This window comes from Amaranthus tricolor, chromosome 6 (assembly GCF_026212465.1).
Source record: "Amaranthus tricolor cultivar Red isolate AtriRed21 chromosome 6, ASM2621246v1, whole genome shotgun sequence".
In the NCBI taxonomy this organism is placed as follows: Eukaryota; Viridiplantae; Streptophyta; class Magnoliopsida; order Caryophyllales; family Amaranthaceae; genus Amaranthus; species Amaranthus tricolor.
In genome coordinates, this window is record NC_080052.1 from 11,973,666 (window position 1) to 11,996,165 (window position 22,500).

Consider the following 22,500-nt stretch of genomic DNA (forward strand, 5'->3'; position numbering starts at 1 on the left):
GATCTGTACCCGAAAAAACCGAACCAATTAGTAATCGATGACAACCCGAGACCGATTGACACTCGACACGAACTTCAACCGACACCGAACTGATGCTAACTCGATAGCTTGAATAACCGATCTCTAACCGAACCGTGACTAACCGACTCGACCCGAGTGTGACCCGTTGTAACACACAGCCGAAAAATAACAGATCCGAAATGCAACCGAATCGAATAACACCCGTCCGAAACTGACCCGATCAACCGAATGAACACCTCTACCTTATACATATGTCATGAATTCAACTCTTTGAAAATTATATTGAGTTTGCAACGGAAGTAGTTACTGTCCAATTACATTAGATTATTTTAGGCTGTTGTAAATTTTCTGAATTAGTTTTAAGGTGACAGCTGCTTACCTTTAGTTTATGTTGTGTCTCAGCCTGGTATTATTAAATTTCGTAATTTGTTTTATTTTATTGTCACTCCTTATATAATATATTTTTAAAATTACCCTTGCATAATTTTCGAATTTAAAAACTCTAAGATCTCTCTAAAAACTCTAAGATATCTCTAAAATCTCTGTAAAACACTCTCTAAACTAAAACAAGCTAAAACTTGAAATCGAATCACAATGGCGAACCAAAATGAGCATGAATATGATTCAGTAAGTAATTTAATCGATTCGAAATTTTTCAAAAAAAATAAAAAAGGATGAACACCAGTCGCTCGCGACCGTGCCGCGGATGGGTCGCGTGAAACGCGCCACTTTAGTCGCGCGTTTCACGCGACCCATCCGCGGCCCGATCGCGCGCGACTCATCCCTTTTTTATTTTTTTTTTGAATTTGTATTCCTCTTATTTATTTAAATTATTTTTTTATATTATTATTTAATATATGTTGTAGAAAATTATTTTATTTTATGATATATATATATTTTTTATTTACCTAATTATTATTTTTTTTAATATTTTGTATTGTTATTGTTAATATATTCAAAATTTTAATTATTAAAGTAAATTATTATTTATTTGATATTTAATATTTTTATTTTTTAATTATAAAACCTAATAATTATTTATTTAAAATTTTTATTATTAATGTTTATTTATTTAACATTTTATTAACTTAATCTATATTTTATTTTATATTTCAAAGTAATGTATATTTATATTGATTATTATAATTTACTTACTATTTATTAATGTTTGAAAAATTATTTTACATTTGTAGGACTTTTGAAAACTTAGGGGACAATGTAGATTACTCTAATAGATTTGTTACGGATAGGGATTTTGAATCTGTACATGAATTACATGCTTGGGCCGATCAGATAGCAATAGGAATTGATTTTCAATTTACATGTGCTTCATATAAACAAAAAGAAGGATGTTCTAGAGTTAGTTTGTACTTAAAATGCCACCGCTATGGTAATATTAGGGGTGATTTGCATAACTTAGATAATGCTGCCCGACTTGGTTCTAAAAGTAGAACATGTAGGTGTAAATTTATGAGTGATGGAAGTAGTCGTAAACCTAGGAAAAGACCTTGGACGGTGAAGGTGTGTCTTGGTGAAAAAGGAAGACACAACCACCTGTTCTTAGTGTATTGAGATGGTCATATATGGGCAAATAGGTTGACTGTAGATATTCGGCAGCACATACGAGAGCTCAGTGCAACCGACATGCAACCTGCGTTTATCATGACCTTAATTAGACAAAGTTTTCCTAGTTTTTTTGCTAGTATGAATCAAATTTATAATGTAAGACAATCAATTAGGAATGAAGAGATGGAGGGTAGGACTCCGCTTCAACACTATCTTTATATGGCCCCAGCGCATAATTACATGGTTTGGACACACTTGGATAGTGAAGGGCAATTGAGTAGATTATTAAATGCAAATCCTACATCCATCCAGATGATACGTATGTGGTCCTATGTTGTGTTGATAGATACAAAGTATAAAACAAACAAACAAAAGTGGCCGCTTTGTGAAATAATTGGAATGACGCCAACCAATAACAAATTTTTGGTTGCGTTTTGTTTGATGTGAGATGAGGCGGTTGTGTCATATTCGTGGGTGTTGGAGAGATTGAGAGATATTTTTGGCAGAGCTCAGACTCCCAACGTAATCGTAAATAATCGAGACGAGGGTTTATCTGCAGCTATTCGTGATGTTTTCCCAGGTAAAAATGTTATATTGATTAATTACTGTCGTTCTATTTATTAAATATATGTTACTTATATTCAATCTTCTATTTAATGTAGATGTGTGACATTTATTATGCGTATGGGTGGGAGGACACTTTAAACCAGTCAACATAATTACGAACAACCTTTGATGGAATAGATGCTCGACGAAGTGCCTGATCACCAACGCGGGCACAATAAGGGAACCTACTCCATGCTTCCGTGTGAATAGACGGAGAAGCAAAGGTCACGGAATAGGTACCCTGTGCCGGTCGCGTAGCTTGGGTAGGTCTCATAGGAGGGGGGAATAGCCTGTACAAAATCCAGCTGTCTGACTGTCCTCTCAGACAAATTCACCTTGACAATATCAAAACAAGTGATACCCCCGATAAAGGCAATGCATGGGTGCTCATTTAATAATGCCCTAGGAGACATTCCACTGACTTACAAGCAAAATTAACATAAACAAAATAATCTAAAATTAAAGCAAAAAGTATAACAATGTGTTATGTGATATACAAAACCTGAGTCCCTGTCATGGAGTCCAATATACTCCTACAGTCTCTTAGCCTACTGAGCTCACGAACTGGCTTCTGTGTGGACCACATCTCCGCCCTCGTCTTATTAAGCACATCAGCATGACGAGGATGGGGGTGGAAGGCAGGGAAGTACTCGTAAATCCATGTCTGTAACAATGTAAGACAACCAGCAATAGTCTTGCACCCAGCCCTAGACGCCATACCTAGTTGCCAATACAAATACGCCAGAGTCACTGCACCCCAAGTAATCTCATCCTGATCAACATTCATCGTAGGTATAAGGTGAGGTCGCATCCCAACTCTAGTCTTATCCACCAGCAGTGTTGAACCCACAATAGCCATGTAATAGGCTGTAGATTGTGTCTCTAAAGACTGAGATGTAACATTCAGAAATTTAAATAAAATAATATTTGGGCTTTAAACCAATTAGGAAACCTACCATGAATCAACTAAGTTAAGTAAGTTTTATAATAATAATATATATAAATAAATAAAATAATAAAAAAATAATAAATTAATAAATAAAATAATATAAAAACCCAAAAACCCCTTTCTTTCTTCTCCTTATTCGTATGAACCCAAGGAATAAAGCAACCATTGTTTTTGATTTTCGATTCGTGCAAGAATTTAACTACAGATCAGCATTCTTCTTCTTCTTCCTCTTCCCACTGATCTTCGAAAGACCTGCGTGCGAAAATCAGATGATTTTCTTTCCTTCGTGATGTTCAAGGTAAAGGTTCTATACTGCTACATTTTCGATTGTTTTGTGTAAATTATGGTTAAATTGATCCTTCTTGCTCATTCTCCTCTGAATTCGTATCACAATGAGTGTAGATCACCCGAAAACTTCCTTCCTTGACCTGGATTCTGCCGTAATGGGATGCTTAAGGTGAGTTTTGGTTCGATTGCTAGACACCAAATTCAAGTCAAAAAAATCAGCATTGAATCTTTCTTTGTTCATTTCTTGTTGTTGCAAACAGAAGGTAATCCTTCTTGTTTTCTTTTGTGCTTTTCTTAAATAATGATATTCATATTCATATGAAGGTTAGTGTCATTGATATACTTTCACTTTCATATCCCTTTGCCATGTATAAAGCCCTAAATATTGATTAATCTAGTGATGATTGATATATGATTATAGGAGATTGAGATTGAGGAGTTTTGGGGAAGAATTCTAAAATTAAATGTAATTTGAGTTTTATGATGTATAAATGGTAAATTGTTGAATGTTGAAACAATTTGTTGGAGTTATTAATTAGCATGAATTCAGTAAGATTAGAATATCGATAGTGTTGGATGTAGGAAGATTATGGAAACTTGATGTACTTGAATATTAGGAGATTCTTGTGAAATTACGGATAAATCTTGTTGTTGTTATCAATCGAATAGATTGGGTAATTGTAAGTGTTGGATATAACCCTTGATTTTATATGATTGGTTGTCCTTGAAAGTATCTAGGGTTCGTGGGGAAATTGTTAGTTGAATGAATAAATTAGTTGTGTTCTTCTTTTTAGATAGTTTGTTATTCTTGATTAGTTCTTTGGTTTAGAGTCTAGATAAACATAGAGGTGTTTGAAATGGAAATACAAAGCGAACTGTGGAGACTTATAATCTTTACGAGAATATAAGCTAGACTAAAGCAAGGTTATATATTTTGATGATATTGAGGGTCTCTGAAATGAGAAATATTAGAACAGAAGATGGAACTAAGATGCGTTCTTAGGATGAGATGCAATGAGCTATATGAACCTAGTTGTAGTATCGTATGCTTTGTTGTGATGCTATATTTTTTATGCTTCAGGAGGCGGCATTATCAAGGAGCCCTTCTAGTGATCGCGGAGTACCAGACTTAGCTTTTTGAAGCGTTCTTTTTGGTGAGTAGTAGCAGTCCCTTAAAGGGTTTGGCCAGACTACATTCTTGAAAATAAAATTTTTACTAAAACTCTTTTGAAATTGGAAATTGTTGAGACAAATGTTGTTGTGAATGCTTATGTTGATATTATGATATGGTCAATGGATCGGGCTTGCGACCTGGTCATTGACAGAGTTGAGGATCATTGTTCCCTGCTCCTTGTTTTTGAAGCAAATTGTCATTCAGATATTGACTAGCTTCACCCGAGAGCGACATAGCCTTAGAGCTATGGGGCACCCTGTGCGCACATAGATCTAGGAAACTGATGTTGCTTTAAAACCTATGATTTGAATTACTGTGTTTTGTTGTTTTGATTGTTACTTCTCAATCAGTTTAATCTGACCTTTTGTTGTTTTCAACTTTTAGTTTGTCCACAGATCGGAACTAGTCGAGAATAATGGATTAGGGGAGGTGATTAGAGGTTCCAAGGATATATATTAAGCTGAGCACATAGGAATTTGTAGTTTTGTATTAGGATTTTGGATAAATGTAAATTTGATTTGGCTGTGTTGGTTATATTGGACTTGTAGAGAATTGTATGATTATCTTGTGATATAGTTAGATGTTTGTTTTGAGATTTAGCTGAGTTATTTACGTTAAAGAGCTGGTGACCCCTTTGCTCAAGTTTTGGAAATGTGATTTCAATTTCTTGGGAAATGAACCCCGTGATGACCCTATTTACTCAGTCAACGGTAAGTCGGGTTGTTACACTGATTTCGGTGGCACATGTGCATAATTTCACCAACGTTGATGCTCCCGCTAGTAAAGTACCCCTTCCTTTGCAGCTCAAACATGGGCTCTCCAAATAGATCGGCCAGCGCGAGCTTCCACTCACCATCAACAGGTTCAGCGGGGGGTGAACCTTTAATACCAATACCTAAAATGCGTTGCATGTCGTGCAACATAATGGTCATCTCCCCCCAGGACATGTGGAAGGTGTTGGTATCAAGCTGCCACCTCTCCACAACGGTCGTAATTAAAGCACTATCAATGTGTTGGTGCATAATGTATGGCAAACGACTAAGGGGAGTAGCAGGTAAAACTCCGTACATTTCATTAGACATATCTTGCGGTCTGATGATTGCGTCTAGCGACTTCTTGTTAGTATGGCACTCCAAAATCGTAGGCGTATGCTCAGAGCCCTCAAAAATAACCTTAGCTATGTGCTCCCCGTAGTTGGGTATCAAGCGGGTGTCACTGGGGCCCCCGCACTAGGGTGATGTGATCAACCAGTTCGTTTCAGCGAACTGTTGGTGCCTCCTCCCCCATGGAGCCGCATCGTCAACTTGGATGTCTTCTGCATGATCAAAAGCGCCTTCCGTACAAGGGCATGTCCTTGTAAACTTATCGGCATGCCCTCGCACGACCGTCCAATCTGGCTGACCAACAAAGCCTTCGTAGTCACTATCCTCATCACTGGAGGCCCCGAATTACTCTACATGCTCGTCTAGTCCTCAAAATGAGTACGCACTTGGTGCAGCGTACTCGAATGTTGGGCCAGAATATGTCTGGCCTCCTCTTCCTACCTAGCCCGCCTAGCGCCACCCGTAATCCCCTCTTATGAGGGTCCCCTCTCAGTAAGGTCGGCCAAGAACTATTTCCGCTCAACAAGCCTCTAAAAAAACACATTCCCCTTTCTTGATTACCAACCATTTACTACAATTTGATAATTTAATAACTATTAATAATAAATTAAAAAAAATTATTATGTCAATTTAATTACATGAATAAAAAATAATAATTAATTAACATATTAATTCATGATTGGAAATGATTACTTAATTAACATTAATAAATTCCTGGCACTAAAAAGAATATTAAATTAATTTTAACTACATTAATAATATTAATTTAATAAATATTTAATAATATAAATTATTAACAAATACATAATTCATACATATAAACTAATAAACATTTAAAAATATTAATTTTTAAATTAATAAGTTAAATTACTAAATATTTAATTAATATATTATATTAGTTAATAATTAATAATTTAATATTATTATTATTATAATTAATTTTCAATAAATAATAATAATAATAATAACAATAATAATAATAATAATAATAATAATAATAATAATAATAATAATAATAATAATAATAATAATAATAATAATACTAAATTAGTTATTATTAACAAATATAATTTATTAACATAAATATTAATTATTAACATATAAAACGCAAAAATTCAAAATAAAAAAGTCGCAAGTTTTGTGGGACTCCACCGCGATTGGGTCGCGCGCGATTGCCTCCTTCGTATAATTTTTTTTTTTTTTTTTGAATTTTGGAATGAGATTCGATTAGAAACTACCTCGAATAATTGTTCGCGTTTTGAATTGCTTAGCTTTAACTCCACAAATTTTAAGTTTTGATTTAGTGTGTTTTGAGTGATAAAAGTGTTATTGAGTGAGATTGAAGTGTATTATACAAATTTTAAGTCCAAGGACGTTTTCGTCATTTCATTAAAATAGGGGTGGCGATAAAATGAAAAGGGTGGTGAAGTATAAGGATTGGGCCTGAGAAAATGCTGGGCCGATAGATTGAGGTCAGGCTATCAACGGCTTATACAATTCGGTAATCTTAACACTTGAGTAAATTCATTTGGTTAATACTCATAACCGTATCGTGCATCATAGCATCAACACTAATCAAGTTTATCACTGATCAAAAAGCACATCAATATGACACCTGATATAGGTCAGGGTCTTGTTAGGTGAGGACCTTAGTCCTAAACCGTAACTATGGTAGGAGTCGTCACCCCTCCAATACAATTTATGCTCGAGCTCTACAGGATAGGTAGCTAACCCCCTGTCTTACACCGCATTTTACGTGCCGGCCAACACGGGTGTCGGAATTTTACATGTCGGTCTACGGTTCGACATTACCTTACTATCAGGGTCATTTAGTCAATATTCATTCACACAAGTACATCACATTTTTATTACTACAATTTTGACATTGACTTTGACTTTGATCAACTTAGGTGATAACCTCTTGTATTTAATAAAATTCTTAATCATAACGTAAAATTAACCTTTATGTCTTTATACATTCATTATTAAATTTTTACACATTAAATTTTATTTATAACTTTATTTTTAATAGTTCGCTAAATTCACACTAATAACTTAATATTCTATTAATAGTCTCCAAATTAATATTTTCCACAAGTAGCTACTAAAATCTATTTCTTTTAGTTCCCAAAATAAACATTTCCAACTTTCTAATAAATAAAACTTTATTCTTTTCAAAAAAAATCAAATATTCTAATTAAAATTCAAGTTAAAATTGAATCATTTGGAAAAGTTTACAAAATTCTACAAGTTCACCAAAAAAATCAATATTTCAAGTTTAGAAATAAGTAAACTTATTAGGTTTGCAAAAATCAACATTCTAGTTATAAAACAAATAAAACTTATAATTTCACAAAAATCAATATTTCTAGTTTTAAAACAAGTCCAACTTATAATTTTCACAAAAGTCAATATTTCTAATTATAAAATAAGTAAAACTTGTAATCTCACAAAATCAATATTTCACACATAGTTTGAGCGGCAAGTATACTAAAAATACTTTTACATCATTTTACGTAAATTTTGATTAAATAGTTAGCAAATAAAATATTTTGTACTAAATAGTGATTAAAGTTACTTTTATTATGAAATCTCATATATTCAAGAAAAACTATTCATCATTTAATAACTTATAAAAATTTCTCAGAAATATCTTTTTAAATTATTATTTTATTATTTTCACAAAATAGTTGTAATAATTTAAAATAGTAAATCAAACTAACTTTTTTTTTATATGATAGTGGTCGAATAGCCTATGAGTGTTTTGGGCCCTTTTCACATAAAAAGAACGACTTAATTTAATTTATTATACTAAATCCTAGATTTAAATAATTAACATAACCACTTACAAAAATAAAAATTTTACGCAATAATATAGAAATTTACTATAACCTTAAGGATAAACTTAAATCTCAAAATAAAGTATAATAATAATAATATTCTTAACATAACCATACTTAATTAAAAAAAAAAGTAAGTTCATAAAATAACTTACTACCTCATAAACTTGAAGGCTAACATAAACATATTAATAAAGTTTTAACATAAAAGTTCTTAAATATAATAACATTTCTAATGTAACACAAAACTCATAAACATACTAGCACTAGTTTATAACTTGAATTATACTTAATATCACTAGAATATAATTTTGCACCAACTTCCTAAAGTTGTTCAAATAAAGATTATTAAATTAACATACTAAAAAATACTTTTACCATATACATACTTAATATAATCTTGATCATAATTTCATTAAACTAACTTCCTACTAAAACATATTAGCAAATTTCATACTTTGCTTATTATAAAGTAAATATAATGTAAAATTCCACAAAAAAGTAGGGTAAGAAATTATACCATACTAACACCAAGGATTAGTATTAAGTACTTATTAGGAAAATAATAAGAAATAAGACCCTCCAAAATAGATAATAATACTCCAAAGATAATTAATTCAAACTCCCAAAATAATGATGATCTTCTAAGCTGCCAAAATAATTAAATCCAAACTGCAAAAATAATAATACATTAAGTACACAAAGTAATAACCCAATAATGCTCCATAATGATGATGATTTAAGCAAAATAAAGAGTGTTCTAAGCTCTATCTTCTTAAATTTTTTCAACTTATAATAAAGATATTAAGGTAATAAGATTTTAATAAAATGAAAATATAAGAAAGAATGTTAGAATGATTTTGATGATGGTGGTGTAAGTGATCACATAGCTAAGTGGGGGTATTTACAATAGGTTTTGGCAACTTGTAGTTCATTAGATTGTATGAAAAAGAGTGTTAAAAATATAGAAGAAGGTTAACTTGTGTAAGTGATTTAGAGTGTGTAAGTGAATGTTTAAGAGTTGGAGTGTGTAAGTGAATGTATAAGAATTTGAGTGTAAAAGACATTTAGCTTGTGTAAGGAAATGGTGATAGCTTATGTAAGTGATGAACATCAAGGGTTAAGGTAGAAAGGATTTTGGTTCATCAAATTTTTATTCTAATTTATACAAGTGAACATGTTTTAGGACAATGAGTAAGTTTGATTAAGGTTTGATTTTAAAAATATGATAGTTTACTTAGAAAATTTTGCTTAAACTATACTTAAAGTTAATAATAAAAATACGACTCATTTTTATGTATAAAATAATTAAATTAAAGTTATAAGGTTAAAATAATAAGTAGTAATGTTAGTTTAAGGAAGAAAGTTAAAACGTAATGTTTTACAAAATCGAGAATATAAAAATAAAATTTTACTTTTCGTACTATAAAATAATAAAATAATATTTTAGTGCTAATAAAAAGATTTTAAACAAAATAATATTTTAAAGTTTAATATTTGAAAGAAATTACAAAATCGGAAAAAGTTTAGGAATTAAAGATGGTTTGAAATGGATAACCAAAGGATTAGAAATTTTGAATTGAAAATTCGGAATAATTAATCGGAAGATTAAGATTAAGAATTTGAGTCTGTTACACAGACTCAAAAATACATTTCACTCAAGTTGAGACGAAGGAGGAGGTAATTCTGTCTTTAATGTTAGTTCACAAAAACTTGGACAAGACGGTCTCATTATGAGACCATCAATTTGGACCGGCCTAATTCGAACATGTAACAAACTCACATGTTTTCCTTGATTCTTTCTATTTTCTGGGCATTTATCAATTTTGACCTTAAATGTATCAATTTTGTCCTTAAAGGTATTAATTTCAACTTAAATTAAACCTTAAATAAATCAATTAAAAATAAAATTTTCAATTTTGACCTGAAATTGATCAATTTTAACGTCAAACTGATCGATTTCTACCTAAATATGATTTTTTTTCTTTTTCATAATTTCAAAATGGAGGTAATATAATGGTATTATTCTGTGGTAGAATTTCAAACAATAAATGGATGTTATAACACTATCAATAATAGTGTTAAAACATTGTCCATTATAAGTACTCTTGTTCGATACAACATGATGGTTCTAATGGAATAATAGAACATAAGAGTACTTCATCATCATCATACCCAATATATCCCGCTCATAGACAACTATGGTCAGGGTCTGGGGAGGGAAGAGAGACGGCAGCTCATACCCATGTAGGAGAGTGCGGCCAAAAAGTTCCTCAGCTCAAGAAGGGTCTTCAAAGAAAGAGGAGCCTGCAACTATCCGAAATCCTGAAACTTACGCCCACGTTAACCATGAACATTAATCAACTAACTAAATCTACACAACACATAGAGTACATGTAAATAACTAAAAAACGATAATGGTAAGAGAGATGGTAAGGAACTATAAGTAGAGGCAAAGAACAGAATCAAACAGTGGTTAAGAGGGGCATGTCTAGTAATCTAAGACGTGGATAAGGCGCCGCCAACTTGCCCTATCCCTAGTCAGGTCGTTAAAGAGGTGAAGTTCGTGCAGGTCACTTTTAATCTGCTCCTCTCACGTTCTCCTTGGCCTTCCTTGCCTTCTCTTGCCCTCCACTATGATGCATTTGATCCTTCTTACTAGGGCGTTATGGGTCTTTCACTGCACATGCCCAAACCATCTCAATCTATTCTCCCGCATCTTAGCAGAAAAAGGTGCAACCCCTAACTTCTCCCTGAACTCTTGGTTTCTTATCCAGTCCATCATGGTTTTACCACACATCCACCTCAGCATACGCATTTCTGTTACTTTCATCCTCCGTTCGAAAACCTTTTTTACGGGTCAACATTATGTCTGTACAACAAAGCCAGCCTAATTGCAACGCGATAAAATTTACCCTTTAGTCTCCTAAGGAATTTTTTATCAGAAAGCACTCTGATTGCTGCTCGCCACTTAAGCCATCCCGCTTGTATACAATTAGAAACGTCTCCATCTATCTCCCCATTGCTCTAGATCACTGATCCCAAATATTTGAACTTGGACATACATGCAACAACTTCTACCCCTATGGTCACCTTTGGCTCCCTTATCGATTGTCCCACTAAAGTCGCATCGCAAGTATTCTGTCTTCGTACAGCTTATACGCAACCCCTTACTCTCCACTCTTCCAATTTACTGTTAGCCTCCTCCTTAGTACTAGTACTCTTTATTATCGATCAATAATAGTAGTATGGATCTTCCCCCAACAATTTTTTGTTCATAATAGACTTGAAAATAATGTTTTAGGTGTATTATTTACTTACCCTGGATGTAAAGGTAGAAGAAGTGTCGATTTCAAATTATGTTTGCCAATTGATCCAATAAATGCTTTAGAAATAACCAATAGCTCATAGCCTTTTTATTATAAAAAATTTCAATTTTCAATTAAGAATGATGATTTCAAACCTGAAAATGATTAATTATGATCAATTACAACTTATAAAAAGTTCAAATTTAACCATAAATGTATCAATTATAAACTTAAATAGATCAAATACTGAGCACATATTAAGAAAAATTTATAATTTATAATTTATTTCGACGAAAACATTTCTGTCCAACCAAACAAACTCAAATGAAATTGACCACTTGTCCCTTACCCTTGATTAGACTCAAAATACATTCCACTAATGTCAGCAAAAATAATGAACTTTTTAACACTCAAAATAGAAGTTTTCTAAATCGGTTGAAGTTTCACCAGAGCTTCGTGAACAAGTGTTAGAACTCGGAACAGACCAATGTGCCAAACATTGGGCATAATAATCAGCTACGCTCTATGCTAAAGTTCGTAAAACTTAGATAAATTTTAATTGTACTATATTTACTATACAACAAAGTAGGACTATAATGCATCTTTCCTATTCTAACTTGTGCCAAAAAAGGAACCATGCGTCAAAATCTTCCTCGAACACTTATTGATGATAAGGCGAGAGAATTATCCCCGGTAAACAGCTACGACGAGGCCTGAACATTAAATCACAAAAATAATATCAAAAAACGATTGATAATTCAAATTAGCAGGCCGAATTTAACTTTAGCAGTTAGCACACCTTAAACAAAGAAATCTTGAAACAAAATCAAAAAATAGATAGGACTCCCCTAAAAACAGAATAGACAAGACACCGCGCAAAACATCCTATAAACTACTAAATTGAATAATGAGCAAACAGTATAACATCCGCAACAACTAGGCATAGGTGCACAGCTATTTGCTATACGGGAAAGTCGAATTAGATTAATTATAATGTCTACATCAAGTGCATGATGCAAGATTATCTTTCAATGATTCAATCATTATGAAGTATACACCAGCCTTTGTATGTCATGAAGAACAATCTCCCTTCATCAATCAACCAGATTACCATAAAAATAAACAAGATAGATTAGTGTAAAGATGAAGAAGGACGAGTACTAGCAAAGAATCTTAGCTCCTACCCTCAGCCTAACTGTCCGTTTGGACATGAACATTATAAATCCATTATACTCCTATAACAATACCAAGACGCATAAATCTGTCTCACCCAATATAGAGCCCAAGCAACAAAAAGGCTTCTAGCTTCACAAAAAAGATGAAAAGTTGATTTTGAGGTCACACATCATCATAAAAAATATAATACTAAATCCTCCAAAAAAATATAAATATTGATGCTTCATCCCCTAGCCTAAGCTCCAGCTTAAAAAAAAAGTCATGCATTCCTCCTGACATCAAGCAATCAACTCGAAAAATTCCAAAGAAAAAGGAATACTTGGAAGCCCTACCATACTAGACAGAGGCACATATACCACACCCGCTTACTAAAATATAAAAAATTTAAAGATATGTGAGGGTTAATAGAAAACTTGACAAACATTGATTCACTAAAGCCAAAAAAATGAACCTAATTACTTGTGAACTACCCTAACCATCTGTGTAATTGAGGACGATTACAAATATTCCCAACATTGTTACCCAACATTAACTTCCACACCCACAACAGGTTCGCCAAAATACACACCTTCCAGAAAACAAATGAGCTGCTTCAAACAACTAAGCAAAACAATGCATCAAAAATATAACAATCACCAAACGATTAAAAAATACTACTAGTAGATCAATACAATGCATATATAGGACTCTCAACACAAAACCCTCATTCATCAGTTCAATTACTTCAAACACTGATCCAACACTTAATCTCATGAAGTACGGTCTCATCAGCACCTGCTGAATTTTGAACCGACTTGAAATAGACCTAGAACCCAACTCGAATCAGTGGGTCATAACGCAGAAATTTTAACCGTAACACGATCCAAAAAACTTGAAAATTGAATCAAACTGGGCTACTTTGACCAAGTATTTTCAGTTCCACGTCATTATTTTTAAACGGAAACAACAACATTTTTGTATAATTTTTTAAAATATTAATTAATATTTCTTTATTGTAGCCCTAAAATTGGTACATTAATCTTTTTTAAAATAATAATATTTTCTACGAAAAAATAAAATTACATATGTTTAGAATAAAAAATAATGATAAGAAAATGAATTATTTAAGTCCTTGACAAGTTAGGTCAACCAAAACCAGAGTCGGTTCTAGGCCATTATAGATGTTTGATTGTCGATGGCCACTAGAAAACAGAGGCCTCATATATTAATTATTTACAAACTCCGTATAGTTCATCGGTCAAACGTAACGTGTCTTCCTGTGATATTGTCGGTTAGGGATTCTAAACTAAAGGTATTCAAAACAAACCTAATGACCAGACAATTACCTGACCTTGTAACCGAACTCAATTAAATGAATTAGCAATTATGTAAAAACTAACATGGATACAAGACCCGAAAAATCTAACCCAAAATGTTAAATTTTTGCGAAAATTTTGATTCTTATTTTTTACCATCAATTGTTGACGAAAGGTCTTAATTTTCTAAACATAAAAGAGTAAATAAATTCTTTTCTCTGCCCCAGCCAAAACCTGACCACGTATACACACATAATAAATTTCACTTTATAACCCAAAATAGACATTTTTAACAAATCCACAAGAATACAATAAATAAGTACCTTTGCTCACATTTCTTATTAGGAACATACAATTAACAAAAGTTCAGTGAACAAGTGCAAACACTAAACCATCAATTATAGATAATCCATCAAAACTCAATAACAACATATCAACAATAAAGAACAATCAATTTAAGTTCTAGTATTTTCTCCTAAAAGGTATTTGGATGACATTTGATGAATTAGATAACATTTGATGAAAGAAAGGGGAGGATTTGTTTAATACATAATGCTGAGGAGTTTCCTCTACAACTTTCCTTCTGTTTCCTTCCGTACATACCTAGCATAAATCACACAATAAAATTCCACCTTCAAATTGAAAGTGATCACTTACAATTAGGTATCATTATAAATCAATAAATAAACCTTGAGTCGACCCAAAAGGAAGGGTGTGATAGTGTAAAATAAAGTGTGAAGTAACAAATTTAGCATGAACAACAAAACCTTTCTCATATTTCCTCAAAAGATAACACAATCAAGACAACAAGTATTAATTCTTAACTTTAAAACACCATCAAATCAAAACTCAAATATGCATTACATTTGAGAAGTAATAAATTACTCCTTACCTTGAAACACAGCCCACGATCATCTTCACTTGTAATCAAAATTTGGGATAGGAGGTGAATCAAAGCTTTCCAAAACCTTAGCTTCACTTCCACTTGACCCGCTTCCACTAGACCCATTCCCCTCTTTCTTCTTATCACCACCTCCAAACCACCCACCAAACCAACCTGACCCACCACTATCCCCACCCACATCAGACTCTTTCATTTGACCCGGAAAACCAAACCCACCACTATTCCCTCCACCCATTTGCGGATTAGCCCCACCCATCCCATACCCAAGCATGTTCGGATCCTCATAAATCTGAGGAGGTGGGGAAGTCATCCGATTAATCATTATCCCAACCCCTTCAATAAACGCCAACAAAACCCCACCAAAAGCAGCAGATCTTGCAGAAGCACGCAGCCCTTGTCGCATCGACAGAAACCCACCAGTAGCAGCGCCTGCAAAGATCGAATTCCATGGATCTTCCTTTTGGCGAAGATAAACCATACTACAATCAAAGGTTGAGAATAATCCACCCCAAACTGCAAAACCACCACCAGTTCTTGGAGCACTCATACGCATGGTCTGGAAACCGCCTAAAAAGCGTTCGCCTTTAGGAGCGTTGGCAGAACCTTTGATAAAGTGAAAGACAGAACCACCTACTGCTCCCATGGCGAAAGCTCCACCTACATCGTCGAGGATTCTGTCTGGGCAGGGTTCTCGTGAAGTTTCTGGTGTTCCCATGGCGGCTGTGGAAAGATCTACAATCTCTCCTTCGTCGTTTGTATCTTTGCTAAGTTTGAGGTGATCACACAAGAATGTAAACACCTGAGTAGTGATAGTTAAAAATTCAGAATCATTTGCTCAAACAGATTAACACTTTGATATACATTATATTACAACTCATATTTTGTTAGAAATTTGATTTTTCACCAATAAACAGCCCAATAAGTCTTGTATAAATTAACACCGTTTAAATTTGAATTACATTAAATTGATCAACAAACTCAATCACCCACTAATAACAATCAATTTATACCATTCTATCAATTTTAAAGATTTACAGTAAGAATCTGAACAATTTAAAACCAAATCTTTAGGAATTTGGTATCAATTTTTACACTTAACAGAAACAATCTCAACAATTACGAAAGCCATTACACTGAAAAAAAACACCATTATCAACATCTTATACATCAGTTCTAGATATCCCGGCAACTTAGATGAAATTTCACACGGAATAGGAAAAAAATTATATATTCGTACACTTAATTTTCTAAGATTTAAAGCATAAAACTTAATGTAAAACTTAAATAGACAACTAATTAAGAATAAATTTCAATAAGATAACAAAAATACATAGAAGAGAATGAATGCGAAACACACCTGAAGAGGATGCAGAAGACAGACAGCGGTAAGGGCGAGACTTAATATGGGAGGAGAGGAGCTTAAATCAATATAAACCCTAAGAGGAATCGCGAGAGACCGTCTTAGAATAAACAAATTTATTCAAGTGACTAAATTTAATATATTAAGTGTTATTTTTAATTTAAAAAGGAAAAATTACCAAAAAAAATCTACCTATTTTATAGCACTTTTTGCAAAAAAATTTCTAATCTAATTTACTTTTTACAAAAAAATTACCTTCAATGATATAAGCATTTGCAAAAGACTTACCACTTGACGGTTTTCGTATGTTGACCGTTAAAATTTTATTTTGACCAGCACGTGGGGTCACGTGAATTACTTAAGTCAACATTTGTTCATATTTAAAGACACGATTTCTTTTTAATTCTTTCCCCTTTCCCCTTTAAATCTTAAGAACCCTAATTCTTTTCCCAAATTGAATTATGTCTTCCTTAGCTTCCACATGAAAATCAAAGCTCGATAGATGTGGGTGTGGAGTTCTTTTTGCAAAGAGAATTTCGTGGACCATAGAATTCGTTAATTGTTCTTCTTTCTCATGACTCTTGAACTCTAAATCTTTAAGTAATTTCTTCTATTCTGAAAGTTGCAATGCATTGTCATTTTCTCTGTTACTCTTAGAAGAGGATGATAGAGATAAGGTTTCATCCGATGATGGCGATTGTGTATGGGAAGTAACATGATGAACCCAGTTTTTGCTTGAAAATTTGTTGAAAATTGTAAAAGAAAAAAAAAGGGTTTTTGCAGGTGGGTAAAAGAAGTTGAATGTTGAGATCATAAAGATTAAAGATTATGTAAAAAAAGCCAATGAAATGGAAGGTTTTTCCAACAAATTATGTTGTTTTTCAGGTTTTTCCAACAAATTGAGTTGAATGATGGGTAAAAATAATGGACTATTGAAATCTTTTACCTTCAATGACATTCGATGACAAATTGTATTGTTCTTCAAGTTTTTGAATTAGCTTGATTAGTCTCAAATGATGAACATAAACCTAGAATCAATCATATGGGTGACCAAAAACTAAATGTAGTAAATTAAAACAATAGGTTGAAATTTTGTGGGTCTTCGAAGATGAAGAAGGAAATTCATGGGTGGTTATGTGGGTCTTCGAAAAACAACACTAGAAGAAGAAGAAGAAGAGCAACATGGGTTCCGAAGAACAGTAGAGAAGAAGAGTAGTGCGTGGGATTTCGAAGAACAATGATTATGAATGTTACGTGGGTTTTGAAGAACACAGTAGTATGCAAGAGTTTATGAAGAAGAACAATACAGTATATGCAAGATGTATAAAATTTCGCGGGTTTGCAAAGATGTATATGCCGGCGGGATTTTGAAAGAAAACAAAATAAGACATATGCTGCGGTTAGTGAAGCACCACAGTCTTTAAGTGGTTTAGCAAAGCATATATGCTGGGGGTCGAATAAAACCGCAGCCTTTAATGTTATTTTTTATTTCCCTCGTTTTTTATACTATTTTATGCTGCGTCTGTAAAAAAATGTCGTATATCTGGCGCAGCAAATAATGTTATTTCCAATAGTGACATTATGTTATACAACAACATAAGATGATTTCATAAGACACATGCACAAATAGTAACCGTTTATCGTCCACCTATACTTCTTAATCTCATTATGACCTTTCGAACTCGAACCATGTGTTCTTAGGTAGAATGCAGGTCTTCACACTCCTCTTCTCAAAACATAAATTCTTGTAAAACACGCATAGTATCAACTCAACCAAGGCATTAGCAGACTACCAACACCTGACCGTATAGAGCTTGTCTATCCTAAAGTAAGTGTGATAATAGTCTATCTTTGGATTGGTAACTCCCTTAAGGTAACTTAACTTAGGCGCACTTCTCACGAGCATAAACTATCTATCAATGAGTAAATTTTCTATCAATGAGTAAACGTTCTATCAATGTGTAAGCTTTCTATCAATAGATAAACTTTCTATCATTAAATAACTTTAGATCAATGAATATTGAATAACTTTCTATCAGTGGGTCTTTTCTCTACTTCATAGCATAGTGACACGGCCATGGGCGTTATCGGCCACCCGGTGCCCATGGCAAAGTATGAGCTCATACCCTCTCCAGCTGACCCTCTACTTTTGGGGAAAAGACACAAAGGGGTACCAATCCAGTGAAGAGGCCACCATATTGCGGTTTGCAAAGCCCGCATGGTAACACCTCGGTCAAAGGACGATTTCGGCCATCCGGCGCCTAACGACAAAAGTATGTTCATACCCCCCATACGGTGATCCCATCGGATCTCACCTAGGGGACTACTAAATCAATCAGATATAATCCAGTTAAGTCATGCCAACTAATTGTAATCTAATGTATAATCAAACGGGATTAACTCTTGCTTTTTACTATTAATTAGTGTCCTAGGATAGTAGAATGCCAAAACCCACTGAACTACTCAAACAAAATACGAAGTCCACCTATAAAAGAGTCATTCTAACTCCAAGTAAGACATAATCCAATTCTTAAATAGATAAGGGGATGGTCCCCGCCTTCTGATGACACTGATATTCTTTAACTATTTTAAGCTCAAGGATTTTACAATCGATAACTGTCCACAAAAAGTTTACTCGTTCGCACCTCATGGTTTAGATACAATACATATTATCACAATAAACAATGATATCTTAAGGAAAAATTGTATATAAGGGTTAGTTACTCCGTGTACATACCTATAAGCGTCACTGCACGACAAAAATCACAATAATCACCGAATAAGTTTCTACCTTCCTCTTATGAATTGGGAACCTATACAAGTTTGGAGTACAACTAATAAACCCATTTGTCTCCACTTAAGAGCATCTAAATGCCAGAACAAGCTATCATTCACCCTTCAAAGAAAATTCTACTTATTCTAATGCATACTAAACCTATTCACATACTCAATCTATACTTATTCATAAGTTACGAAATTCAATAATCAAATAGGCGTTCACATTCACTAAACCAACAATGAAGTAGACTTTCACAACAACAAAATGAGCATTATGACCATTTCTATAAACCAACGAGACTCAAGTTATAAAACCATATTAACACGAAATGTCGTAACGTACTAACACTTACTCGTGTCACAAACATTAATAGTAACTTATAATTTGGCTACAATTACACCGCTTACAATAACTAACGAATCAACCATGTCAAGCATTCTTAACACGACAACATTCACTCTAATAACTATGATGATACCACAATTGACTAATAATGACACTCAATAACATAAACAATATCCACCATCATCTTTATGAAGCAAGTGACAATTCACCACCACTTTTAGTGACTAAATAAAAATCCTAGCCATTTATAAATACTATTATCACCATTCACAATATAATCACATATTCAACGTTTATGTCATTCTATTCAATTTACAAAACATTTTCAACCCAAAAGTAGTACCATCATCATCATTTTCATTCATACTTCAAACCCTAATTCATAATTATTTTCCAATCATCAATCAAACTCTTACCCATAATAAGATTTAATGAAAATAACACAAAATCAACCTCAAACTCATAAACTTAATAAAATTCCAATTAAAACTCAAAAAAAAAATTAATTAGAGAAAGGAAAAGATGGCTCACAATGTGAGAACTAAAAAAAGGTAAGATTGAAGGTGGTTTTTGTGGTGATGGTGGTCGACCAAGGGAAGGAGTGGCGGCACTAGGGACAACCGGTTGCTGTAAGGGCACACGCGGCCTGCTCTGCTGCTGGGAAGAGACCACGCGGTGGCTGCTCGTGGGGGAGGCTGTGCGGCTGGTGGTGCGCAGGAGTGAGGGAAGAGAGAGAAGGAAAGAGTAGAGGGTGAAGGGAGGGCGAGCCGTGACTTGAAATTGTGAGGCAAGGAGTGTTCCACTTAAGAAAAAAAAACCTAACTCATGCTTTTAATCTTATTTATTTATTTATTAATTTATATATTTATTTATTTATTTAAAATCTATCTTCTTGCGATGCCCAATTAAGAAACTCACCTCGTGTGCTCATACATTTTAATAAAATAATAATTTTGATTCGAACCTCTTTATTTTAGAAATCGCAAATCTATTTTTAATATAAATATGTTAGCCTTCTAAATTTATATATATATGAATAATCGATTAAAACTGATTTCAAATAATTTAATATAATTATAAAATCTCCAAGAATTATTATAATAACAAAATAATGACTTCATAAAATGACAGGGTGTTACAGACTATCCCCTTTAAAAAAAATTTTGTCCTCGAAACTAGAGTGACAGAGACACTCATCAAGGAAATTTGTATTTCTAATCTATCAAGAAGGTATTCTAACCATTTTAAACATAACGAATTGACTCAAAGATTGTGATTTCATTGACGCTAATAATAAAAGGATGCTCAATCTATCATAATAGTCATACACATTTCATTTCAAATATTTATTATTATACAGCTTGACTCAACCAACCAATTAAAAGCATGAAAATATCACACAAATTGACTCAAACAACCAATCAAGAGCATGTAAATTATAATAAGTTGATATCATCAAGGAGAAAATGCATGAAAACGCGCGAAATTCTACCGCATTCTACCCCCGTTTAAAAACTTAGTTACGACCCCGTAACTCATCTAGCCTCAAGAATAGGACAATCTGAATCTTCTCTATGACCTCATAAGGTCCTATAAATCTCCCATAGTGCACGCATAATAACCTATAGCAAACCATCTTTCAAGTTTACTAAACATCACAATCCCCCATTTTTTTCTTTCACGTATTTATCTCATGGAACAGTTGACTCGATGATACCTTTGCTTAATTCACTTTACGTTAATTTACTCACTTCAAATATCATATATGAAAAGGCTGAATAATAGTATAGATCTCGAAATAACTATATATGCCATACGTCAAACTGAAATATGTATGTGATTCACATTACTTTAGTATTATAATGTATATTAAGGATATAGATGAATCTAAAAATCATTATTCGAAGAATCGTATGAATACACATAATTCCAATAACGACAACAAGTCAACCAAAAATTATCCATAACAACTTTAATCAACTTCAACATCATGATGTGCTACTAATAATGCTTTTAAACCATTATTTACTCAAATGACGCGCATTCAACTTTTGCTCATCCAACATCAATTCAACAACTCATTTAACAAAGTAAGACAACATTTTAACATAGAAATATAAGAAAAATAAAATGAAGAAAAAAAATGGCTAACGAAGCTATTCTAACCATAAAATACCACCAAGACACCAAAAGTAGTACATACAACTATAATTTTCATTCCTAACAAATTTAACAAATTTCAAGTCCATCCTTTTTTAATTCACCATTACTACAATTACCCATAATAAATTTTAATTAAGTCATGTTCAATTTACCATTGCTACTTTTACGCATAACAAATTTTAATTAATCCATGTTCAATTTACCATTACTACACTTACCTATAACGAATTTGACATCAATATTGCCCAACAACTACTTAAAATTCATCCAACAACACTAACAATAATAAAGACCAAATCTGAACTTCAATAACATCATCAACAAAGTTGTCAATGTACTTTAACACTATTGAAACACATTTTGAATACACACTATAATCCTTATTCTCAATCACAATCCAAACCCTAATTTATTCATGTTTAATTCACACTTCTAATATTTACCCATACCAATTTTTATCAAGATTCAATAATTATAACATAAATTAACATTATAATTCATAGATTATAAAAAATTAGAAATTTAAATGGCAAAGGAAGAGTGAAGCTCACAAAAATGGGGAAAAGAATGGGAAGAGGCGCACGGTGGACAGCTGCTGGCGGTGGCGGTTGTGGCGTCCTTCA

At 33.0% G+C, this 22,500-nt stretch overlaps 2 protein-coding genes across 3 annotated transcripts in view; both read right to left on the reverse strand.

Moving 5' to 3' along the window:
- Positions 1-2,378: 2,378 nt before the first annotated feature.
- On the reverse strand, positions 2,379-3,052 carry LOC130815552 (uncharacterized). The gene is made up of 2 exons (XM_057682041.1): positions 2,731-3,052; positions 2,379-2,614 (listed from the first exon to the last, which is right to left on the reverse strand). The coding sequence occupies exons 1-2, from the start codon at positions 3,050-3,052 to the stop codon at positions 2,379-2,381; spliced, it is 558 nt and encodes a 185-aa protein (XP_057538024.1).
- Positions 3,053-12,271: 9,219 nt separating this feature from the next.
- LOC130814830 (mitochondrial import inner membrane translocase subunit TIM17-2-like) overlaps positions 12,272-22,500 on the reverse strand; it is a 10,423-nt gene continuing 194 nt past the window's right edge. Inside the window, exons 1-4 of one of the 2 annotated variants that reach the window (XM_057681055.1) lie at positions 22,429-22,500; positions 16,588-16,666; positions 15,219-16,029; positions 12,272-12,568 (exon numbers count right to left, since the gene is read on the reverse strand). The exon at positions 22,429-22,500 is cut by the window's right edge and continues 194 nt beyond it. In XM_057681055.1, coding sequence (XP_057537038.1) covers positions 15,244-15,945 — 702 coding nt within the window. In that variant the 5' untranslated portion in view covers positions 15,946-16,029; positions 16,588-16,666; positions 22,429-22,500 and the 3' untranslated portion in view covers positions 12,272-12,568; positions 15,219-15,243. The remainder of the gene's footprint in view (positions 12,569-15,218; positions 16,030-16,587; positions 16,667-22,428) is intronic. The other variant, XM_057681054.1, reaches the window with a different exon arrangement.